Source organism: Sinohyriopsis cumingii, chromosome 1 (assembly GCF_028554795.1).
Source record: "Sinohyriopsis cumingii isolate HCF-2022 chromosome 1, ASM2855479v2, whole genome shotgun sequence".
Taxonomy (NCBI): domain Eukaryota; kingdom Metazoa; phylum Mollusca; class Bivalvia; order Unionida; family Unionidae; genus Sinohyriopsis; species Sinohyriopsis cumingii.
Window position 1 is genome coordinate 11,228,509 of NC_142961.1, and position 11,292 is coordinate 11,239,800.

Below are 11,292 nucleotides of genomic sequence, written 5' to 3' on the forward strand. Positions count from 1 at the left end.
TCATTTTAGCATAGTAAGGAAGGACTTTTTCATTTTAGCATAGTATGGAAGGACTTTTTGGCAGCTGATCCAGAATTGTCTTTGCAGCTCATGCATCAGGCAAGTCCACATTCCTAATTTTCCTAAAAAAATCACATTCTTTTTCTTTTAGCCAGCTCCATCTGAATGGATTCTTTTACTGACTGGGAAAGTTAGTTATATCCAAACATTTTCCTCTTTCTACAAATTTCAATTCCATAAAATTCACAAAAAGATCTGAGTGTGCAAGACAGTGCTCAAAATTGCATAATGAACAACTGAAACAATGAACAATTCTGCCTGTACAACTAACTTTCGATATACAGCATTTAGGTACCTTCTTTCCAACTCAAATTACATCCAGGAACAAATATTCTGGTTTTAGAATATTAAAAAATAGAAAAAAAGTCTGCTGGAAATTTAACCAAAACAAAGGAAAATTGGTCTGCATTAAGAAAATGGATTTCCAGCTAAAACCGAAAAATTTCCTTCTCTGGTCATAAATGTAAATTAAATTTAATAGTGTTGGTTCAAGTATAGATCAATGGTGCACACAAGCCCTGACATGTTGTTGGCCTGTAGTGCAATCATCTATTACAATTTTCCATGTCAGGTTTGAGAGTTAATTTTCAAACCATTCCGTGAGTCTGCCTCCAATTCCAATATTTATTAAATCATGATTTAAACCTAAGTGCCAGACTGTGTCTGAAGTTGGGACTGGGGAGAGGGAAGATGGATGGGTGGTTCAGACTGAGGAGGAGGAGGAGGGGGTTAGCACAAGCAGCTTTTTTTTAAATGATTTTTTTCATTTAATGACATAATTTTTAACCATATTTCAACAATATGGGTAAAGAACCTGTCTGTACAGGAAGAATTAAACTGTAATAAATGCCACAAGACAAGTGGCTATTGAATAAAAAAATATCACATTAAGCATTACAAAAGATGACATCAGAAAACACCTCCATGTCCTTAACTATGCAAGGCCAATGTTTATCCCCCTACCTACCTGTGTCAAATTGGACAACATGTATGGGGGAGGGGTGGTGGTGAAAAATTAGCTACCAATAGATCTCAGGTAAAATGTGAATATTTTAGTGTCAATCATTTCTTATTAATCTAGTACCTTGCATCCTCTTGTTTTGACCAGGTAAATACTGACTGTGCCAAGGCAAACTTTTCTACCTACTCACCTGAAGTAGGTGGATGCAGATTCACACCTTGAGAATAAATCTTAGTGCTTTTTGTGCCCTTACTAAGCCTTGCTTAATCATTTAACATCTATTATGCACCAATTACCAATTGCTTTTTTCCCATGTTGCATACTTATTAACAGTCCCAAACATGTCACAAAGAAAGCTAACTTTGGTTTTTACCCAGCTGTCCAACAATTCTACAATAGTCCAGGTAATGAAATTATTATGTTTGGAGTGAAGTCTGAGGATTAAAACCCTATCAATATGTTGTTCCTGAACTATATATTTAATTAGATATATGGTTTGTATACTAATTGAGAAATTCCAGTTTCACTCCAAGTCCACAACATTTTAATGGTATTTGATTCATTCAAGATGGCTGCTATCGCTTAACCGGCTTGAAGCAGCTGTTCCGTTTTTGTGCCCTTTTCATGATACATGTGCTTGTTGTCGGTCTTCATCTGCATTACTGTGTTCATCATGCATTGGCTGTTCAGCTGGTATGTGTTTCTTCATCTCCTTGTTTTGGAGGCGAGAACAGTTAAACTATTTCCCAGCTGTCTTGCTCTACTTCTGCAACATCCTTTGTTGTTGAACAAACAGCCACAAAGTGGTGCTCGCCAGTCCACCTGTTTATGCTGTGATGGACCCTCATTAACTGCTTTAAATGACTGCTCCTTGGCTCTCCACACTACATTGTGCACTAGACTAAACGAACTGGGACTACATTCATCATTACTTAAATGTAAACAAAAGCAAAGAAGGAAACGTCGTTTCAAAGCTGGCTAGCACAGAACAGGAAGAATTCTGGTTATCTCCCTTTTGCCCATTCTGGCTCAACAATCTAAAAATTTAGCCATTAATTTAGATAGCCTAATTCAAATCCCTATTAAACTGTCAACCTGTCAACCTTTGTGTCAACTATCCAAGAGATACCACTTTGTATCGCATTATTCAACACCCAATCAGTAGGACCACCGGAAAAGCACATAGAAATAGTTAACTTTAACAATGATCTGAATATTGATATCTTTTTCCTGACAGAAACATGGCTAAAAAGATCAGGTGATGAGTCCAAGTGCGCAGATCTAACACCCACTGGTTACTCCAACATGTCGTTCCCCCGCCACTCTCACAGAGGTGGAAGTGCTGTCATCGCAAAGAACTCCCTGATCAAACGTCTTAACCACACCACAACATTCAATTTCTACCACACATCGTTTGAACTAATCCAAATCACACTCACACTGGAACAAAGGTCAATCTATTTTTTTTCTGCCTCTACTGCCCTCCTCCTAGTAGAAAAAAGTTGACTGAATCTTTCTTTTTTTGGAGCAGTTTCCAAATCTCCTGGAGCATGGAAATTCGATAGGTGTCAACCTGATTATTCTTGGAGATTTCAACTTCCACTATGACTGTCCTGGAAACCCATACACATAAAAACTTCTAGATTCCATTCATGTTTTCAACCTCACACGGTCAGTTACTAACCCACCCATAAACATGGTCACATTTTAGACTGGATTCTTCATAGACCTGATGATAATATTCAACGGTCTTCTCTGGTATCTCATGAACTTGCATCAGATCACCTCTGCATATGTCACCATGACATATTAGTCCCTAACCCTCCACCTTTATTTGCTACTAAAAAGAAACCTCCATATGATAAATAGGACCAAATTAATTCATTTCATCCAAGCAAACCTAACAACTTGCTTTCCTCCGACCGCAGAACTCAATAACTGCCTGCGTTCGTTGCTTGACAAACATGCCCCAGCAACCAAGCACAGAGTATCAATTCAAAAGAGTTCTCGATGGTATAGCAGTGTTAGGGAACAGCTTCGCACTGCTAAAAGAGACTGCCGTAAAGCTGAGAGGCTTTGGCTTTCCACCAGACTCACTATTCATAAGCAAATCTATGAAGCCGCTAAGAAGAATGTCACATAATCCATGAAGCGAAATCAGCCCACTACAGTACTAAGACCACTGAAAGTTTCAGCTGCAAAGAGCAAGATTACTAACAAGCTAATGTCAAGGAACAAATGTACACCACTTGCAACTACCTTCTTTCCAGTCCACCATCTGGACCTGTTTGAAAATTTCTTCCATGGCAAAGTACAAACCATTAGAGCTAAGCTTGACAACACAATTTCAAATGACTCGTCATCACCCTACAGTTGTGATACAGAATTTCAGCAGCAACCACTGTCAGCATTTGAACCTGTCTCTATGGATTTAGTATATACAATAGTGATGAAGAGTGCACCAAAGTCATGTGAACTTGATCCATTTCCAATATCACTGCTGCATGAGTGCTTAGATCCAATATTGCCTTCACTAACTGATGTTATTAATACCTCTCTCTCCTCCAGGGAATTCCCATCATTTATCAAAACTGCCACTGTAAAGTCTCTGCTGAAGAAACCAACACTCAACCATAACAATTTAAAGAACTAATGCCCAGCTTCTAATCTCCCATTCATACCCCGAAATCTTAGAAAAAGTTCTTCTATCCCAACTTGTATATCATCTAAATTCAAACAGTGTTTTTAGCAATGTAAAATCTGCATATCGCTCTTGCCACAGTCTGAAAATACTCTTCTGAAAGTAGTTAATGACATTCTCTCTGCTTTGGATAGTGGAAAGATAATAGTCCTCACCCTCCTTGATTTGTCTGCAGCATTTGACACAACAGACCATGATATATTACTTCACCGTCTCCAGCATGTATTTGGTATTCATTATACAGCCTTACTGTGATTCAAGTCCTACTTGGTCAACAGGACACAGATTGTGTCTGCAAATGAAATACACTCCAGCCCAGTTGATCTATGTTGTGGTGTTCCACAGGGGTCTGTTCTAGGACCTGTTCTCTTCATTCTATACACTCAGCCACTCTCAAGTGTTATAGATCATCATCCAGTGTCTCACCAATTGTATGCTGATGACACCCAAATATACAAATCCAGCCACCCAACTGAAGTTAATGCTACCATCCAAGGTGTAGAGAGGTGCATTTCTGATGTGAAATCATGGATGACATCCAACAAGCTGCAGATGAATGATGATAAAACTGAAGCCAATCTGATCACAACACAAAGACTTTCTCATTCACATCCATTTCCTCAAACAATAAATATCAGCAACACCATCATTAAATTCATTGGCCACTGAACTTAGACACAAAAAACAAAGTGATCTCATTCAAAAAGTGCTCTTAAAACTCACCAATTTCGACTGCAAGAACAAACTTAAAGAGCTATTAATGTTTCCTACCTTAAGCATTTTCAGTCTGTTATATGTTTCCTAAAATCATGGTGTTTGTTTTGTTCTGTAATTATATCATTATATATGTTCTTTTTTATGCTTTAGGCGTTATCTAATGTTGTAAAGCGCTTAGAACTTCTAAAGATTAGGTGCTATACAAAGTCCCCATTATTATTATTATTATTATTTGGATTTAGTGCGTGACACTTTTTGGTAATATAGGCATCATTTTAATGAGAAATTTTCCTTCTTTCCAAACTATCACATATATTTATGAGTTTGACCTGTGATAAGCCAAGAACCAACAAAGATCAAAATTTATATATTCTTCTGGTCAGAGAATATTACCCTGCTGCAGCTCACCAGTATTTTTCAAGGATATGCAGCTTTATTAATACATTAACACACAAAACTGAATACACATGTAAATATTTCTATATGTATGCAATTTTAACAAGAAATATTCTATTAATTTGCATTCAAGAGTATTTTAAGTGTCTTGTGTGTTCATTCCCACCATTTTTCCCATACCGTATATAATCGCTTTTAAACCGAATAATTTTGAAAATAAAAAGCTGGAAGAAGGGATGGGTCAGATGTAAATTTGAAACTTTTCAATAATAATAATAACAATAATAGCAATAATAATAAAAATACAGTGGAACTTGTCTTGAAAGACCACCCTTCATGCCAAAACATAATGGTCTCTCATAACAGGTCATACCACATATAATCAATAAATCTGTACATGGAGAACCAGGTCTCTCAAGACAGGTGGTCTCTCATAACAGTGGTCTCTCATGACAGCTTTTACTGTAATGACTTTCTTTAAAGAAGGTAACACAATTAGCTGAAGAACTAATCTACCTTGAGGCCCTCATACAAAGGAATTTATTTATCTTAACTGCATCTCTGAAGACACTGGATATATTGGGTTTGGAAGAAGGAATTCAACTTATTTTGTAGACTACCAATTAAGACTTTTTTAGAGTGCTCAAAAATGAACTCACATGCCAAAGGATACCACAGAGCACAAGTTATAAAAGTCAAACAAGAATTTTTTCTAATTTTACACGTAGGATAATGAATGAAAAACAGGTATTACCATAAATGACTTCTATTTGATATATGTCCATCCACCAGCAAATGCAGAAATAATGTATTAAAACCTTAATAGTACATGTATTTTCCAAAAGAACCACCATTATAATAATCTCTCAATCATGTTTTTAACCTCTGGCTAATCAGTGATCATTAAAATCTACAGTACCTTACGTACACACACTAGCTTTATTTCAGTGTTATTACAATATGAAGAGAAACTAAATAAAAATATATTGGAATTGTGATTCTGAAAGTATGACAAACATTTTGGTATCGCGAGCTGAAATATATGGTGGATAGTCTTCAAGCAACAAAAGTGAAAGGTTCTTAGGAGCTAAGTGTTGTATGCATGCCTAGGAAGGGTAAGTAACAGGCAAGTACCAGTATACAAGTCAGTGTGATTAATTACTAATAATATAATTTGTGGGATTCCTTGAACAGGTGGGATACGAAGTAAATGACACCCACATGAATTTCATTAAAAGCATAACTTGTACACCCAAAAAAATCAGGACTCACAATCACTGTTTATCACTTGCTATTGCTTTGTTGTTTATAAAGCAAAGAGGTTATAAGCTGTGGAATAATAACTACCACTATACTTAATCCATGGTACATAATGCCTCAGGGATAATGGTTTTGTTTTGTTGCACACTGCCAATAAATTTACTAATCCATACCAACTCTGATGTGTTGTTTAATAGGATAAAGCATGGGTCTGGTTTCTAATCAAAGCTGTAACTGTTACACCTGCTGCAAGAGGGTTTCATGTGCAATGATCTCCATGACAACCAATCTTATTTTTATTAACTGAATCAAACTACCAGTAGTAAAAGAAAACAACAATGATAAATAATTATCCAATACAATCTGATAACCAACCACCCATGGAAAAATTGCATGATACTTTATAAATAGGATACTACCACTATCAAAAGTTATTTTAGTCTTTCCCAAAAATTAAGTGATTAATTAATATTAATAGTGGTTGAAATGAAAGAAGTGTTCTGCTTATGATGAAGAATTCAGACATATAGTTATTGAATATGCTAAGCAAATAACTGTGCTACTGCATGCTAATTTTGTGTATGTGAGAAGCAAATATCGAAATGGCGGAAAAGCAAACAATGAAGAACACGCATCAGACTGGGATCACTTCATTCTATGAACTGGAGAAAGAACTCTGCCACTTTTGTTAGTGAATGTCAAGAAAATGGATACACTTTCACAATAACTTAAATTCATCTGGGTACTATGCAGATAGTAAAGGATGATGTACAAGTTGGCAGATTTATCAAAATTTTTTGCATCAGTAGGTTGATTGTCACATGGGGGGGTGGGGGGCACCTGACAGATGTGTTTTTTTTTATTTTTAAAAAAAGATTTTTCAATCAAAAATTTCATTATTTTACATTTTTGATGGGTATTTATATTCCCAAGTGTTATCTATAGGGGTGTTCATCTGAGCCAAGTTTAATTCATCTAGTTCGAATTCGCTCCCCTAGTTTGTGTTTGTGACCTTTGCTAGAGGTTTCCTTAGTATCATGTTTGTTATAAGTGTATTGCTATGTGTGTGAATGCTATAATAGTTTTCATGTTGAGACAGCATATCAGTCAATTTTCCCCCGTTTTCCTTAGTACCGGTTTTTTATATTATTAATTAATATTTTTTTATTAATAATTTTTTAAAGGGCTACTGAGCGGTTTACTATTTTCAATAGAAAAAAGAAAAAAGCCTAGTGTTTTATATACATGCTTATACGTGTCGCTCATCGCATGATTTACTTCTTTGAAATGAGGCGGGCTGTAATCGAGTGAGGGTCCATACTTTATTTATTTGCTGTATTTTGCCCGACTCAAGTTTTGGCCCCCCGTTATTTATTATGGCCAAAATTCAACTATTATTAGTTAACTATACAGTACTGGAGCTGTATAGTTCACAGAAAGTTTATTTAGAAATACTGTAGTTAGAAGTGTTGTGTTTGTTTTTGTGTTTTGCATGTGCTAGTGTTCCATATGGGGCGTTTTTCTTAGGCTCTTTTATGGGCCTTTCCACTTTGCGTGGCACTATGTGATATAGCCCCATGGCATCATTACCTCTTACTTTCCCCATACAGATTCCCTGTCCCATCCTTTTTTTTAAAATAAAAGAAAATAGTACAACTTTTATACAGTTTGTGTGTAGGGATTTTATTTATTGATTCACACAATCAAAGGTTAAATGTATAACAAACAATACATTAAGTTTGCGTTTTAGGGTTACCACCTTCCAGGGTAGCTGTTGTGGGGCCGAGGTCACGGCCCATGTTTGTGTTAACGCCCTTGGGCATTATACCAAGGCCCCTTCCCCACCCCTGCTCCCCGGTTGGTAGTTTTTTCTTTTTATTATAAAAGGAAGAATATTTTATAGAATTTGTATGTTGAGATTTTATACATTAATTTACACAATCAAAACTGTTAAATGTATAACAATACATTAAGCTTGTGCTTTTTGGGTTACCCCTTCCTGGCAACTGGGGTGGGACCGAGGTCTCAGCCCGCGTTTGCGTTAATGTCTTCAATGAGCGTTATACCAAGGCTCCTTTCCCACTCCTGCTCCCCGGCTGGTAGATTATTCCATTGTTTAACGTTACATTTTTGTTTGTTTATTCATGTTTGGAAGCATCAAAGGATTTTATACTGACTTTAAATGTCTTTAATCTTGGAATTTCAAATAAACTGTTTATCTCTATGGTTCATGATGGCCTGTGTTAGCTATTTATTAATTGTTATAACTTGTCCACAGACCATCATTGTTTTTATCACATAGTCTGCTATCTTAATTATATTTTTTATCAAAGTTTCTGTCCAAATATAAGATGTGTTTCCTTTGATATTTCTCTTTTTTTTAACAGATTTCCAAAATCAGTTTAATTCTATCATCTTTTCTTATTTCACACTGCGTGGTTGCATGGTATTTTGTGAAGTTTGCTGTTTTGCACAGAGGGCATTTAGTCACATTTTATGACTGCATTTATAACTTCCCATGTGCATCTTGTACTTCGGTCTCAGACTTATGGGTCATGCACTTTTTAATTTTTTTACCTATTCAGACTGGGGCAATGGCTAATATGCAAATTGGCTTAAACACAAGTATATACAGTAATTAATGCCACTGTATTCTATGTAACATTAGACAAAATCTCAGTAACTGTAATTTAATTGTAGTCATCACCTAATAACCAATGTTTTTGACCAATCACTATTTCCTTTGATAGGCACTCTTGAGTAGCTATGTGACAACCCCATGTCTTAATATCAGACCCAAACTACTCACCTCTTAACAGAGACTCCCTAGGTAGTACACCAACGTTGGACAAACACTGTACCAACGTCGGACTAGCGACACTAATTGACGTTGGGACAGCATCATTTTATTCACTGGCCACTGTTGGGCCAAGGTGACGAGGCATTGCTGAAGGTCGGTACGACGTCAGTTTTATGATGATCCATCGGGACATCCTTGGCCTGGTAGTGACTAAACAGTGGGCGAATTGGCAAAAAGGACGTTGGGCCAACTTCATTTAGCTAAAATTTAGCCGACATTGTAGACGAGTTTGGTATCCGTTGGACCAAGCGCAAATTTTGAAAGTCATGGATCGTGTTCCATAATTCGATGTTATATTGTAAAAAAATTTTTATTTAAATCTATCCCATCCGACTTAACCATCTAATGAGACGACCATTACCTAAAACAATCCAAGACATAATTACGTAACTATTATATAAACGATCAACAAAAATCAACCCAGCACTGCCATACTCAAAGGGTCTTGTACCGTTGCTTACAATTTAACTATCAGTCGTACATACAGTATATTTTTTTTACACTTCATGTATGACTGACAGTTAATTTTTTGCCAACGATACAAGCCCCTGTGGCCATACTTGGGTTTTAAAAAAAAAAAAAAAAAAATGCCATCTGCTTCGTACCACGATGTTTGAAACGTGTGTTGAATATGATTCTCAAAGACATGCTAACATAAAAATCTTAAATTCACCAAAACAATTCTACTTAAATGTTACAATAAGAGATGTTCCAATAACTCCAAACTAAAATGTCACTTAACTAATCGAATCATTCCATAAGTTCTCAACTTCCCGTTCGGGGTCTACGCATCTAGTTTCAAGGGGCGTCACGTGATTCTTTGGGTATTTTGCGATCAAAGAAAAAGAGGGGGAAAAAATCTGTGTGAATGAATATACATTTAATGAAAATTCAATAACAAACGCTCATCTCTACACTTTGAGATTGATATTGCTGGTAAAAGATATTAAACTTGAAGAAATAAAAAAGTTAGCATATCTTTGGGCCAATGCATATGTCCCAACGTCGGCGATGCAACCACAGTACAACGTTGGCCCAAGAAATGCTTTTTCCAGCGTCGGAATTATACACAATAAATAATGTTACCCAGCTATTGGCTTTCGAACGTTGGAAATAGAAGAATGGTCGTCGCTCAGTGGCCAAAAGCCGCCCCTGTGAGTATCTGTCAGCAGTGGGCCAATGCAGATGTACTATTAAATTAAAGAAACCTAGCTACTTCAGTGAAGACATAACATAAAAATAAATATTTTAAATTTCAGTTTCAATAGCATAATTTTTCATTTCTAAGTATTCACCATTTCCATTTCAAGCAAATGATGCATAAATCAGTATATATTGTACGTAATTATTTCAGGTCTTGCGACGCCTTAAGAGACGATCGCACTTGCAAAAGGTGCATGCAAAACTTGTGCACGAGCATCGTGTCAATTTACCGCTATAAAATCCTCTGATTTTAACCTCTCAACGAAAGAAAACAATTTTAGCACAGGCAAAGGAAAGACCTTCTACTTATGTGTATACAAGGTTGTATTTGATTAGGGTGGATATACGGACTATACGAGATCCATATGGTACAATTTCAATGGCGCAGCATCCCAATTACCACAGTTATGAATTGTTTTGACATGCAAGCATTTAAAAATAAAAGTAAATTTGTCTTACCTTACATCCAGTAACACCGTGAGTCGCAAGTTCAACTCTAGCAAAATTTCCTTTGCCCAAAACATGGCCATCCATAACATAGCGACCAATACACTGTATCTTTTTTCCCATTTCTGCATCACTTTCACCTTAAAATTAATCCTTTGGCATATAGGGTTTTGTTTGATTGCTGCATAATCCTTGTTTATTTTCAGAAACAAGATGGCTGGCTAAGCCACTTAAAATTAATCATATACAATAATCCCAAATATGGAAACACAAGTAAGACCAATGTCCGCCATCTCAGACGGTTTTGCTACTGCTTCTTTGATGTACTAATGCGTACTGATGATGCGGAGTCTGGCGACAATGATGGCGCCTTTATTGACCAATCGAAAACGAGTCTACAAGATACGTATAAACGGGATATAGTAGTGCATTGTAAATGCTAAATATTATTTCCGGAGATAAACGAACAGGGTAGATCTCGTTTGGAAATTATGTAAAAAGTCAATACAAAATCGTTCTTCCAAACGGACAAAATGTAATTTAAGAATTTAATCGATTTATCAACATCCGACGATACTGATACGATTGAGTGTACTCAATGAATAGTTAGCTCGGTTAGAGTAAATAGAAAAAATGTATGGAAGTTTGAAATAATATTCATGTTTTAGAATGTAACTGGTTCGATAA

General features: G+C 36.2%; 1 protein-coding gene across 1 annotated transcript in view; it reads right to left on the minus strand.

Annotated features, from left to right (window-relative positions):
- Positions 1 to 10,728, minus strand: part of LOC149806408 (uncharacterized) — a 764,942-nt gene extending 754,214 nt beyond the window's left edge. The window contains exon 1 of the mRNA XM_089970933.1: positions 10,618 to 10,728. Coding sequence (XP_089827059.1) covers positions 10,618 to 10,728 — 111 coding nt within the window. The remainder of the gene's footprint in view (positions 1 to 10,617) is intronic.
- Positions 10,729 to 11,292: the final 564 nt, after the last annotated feature.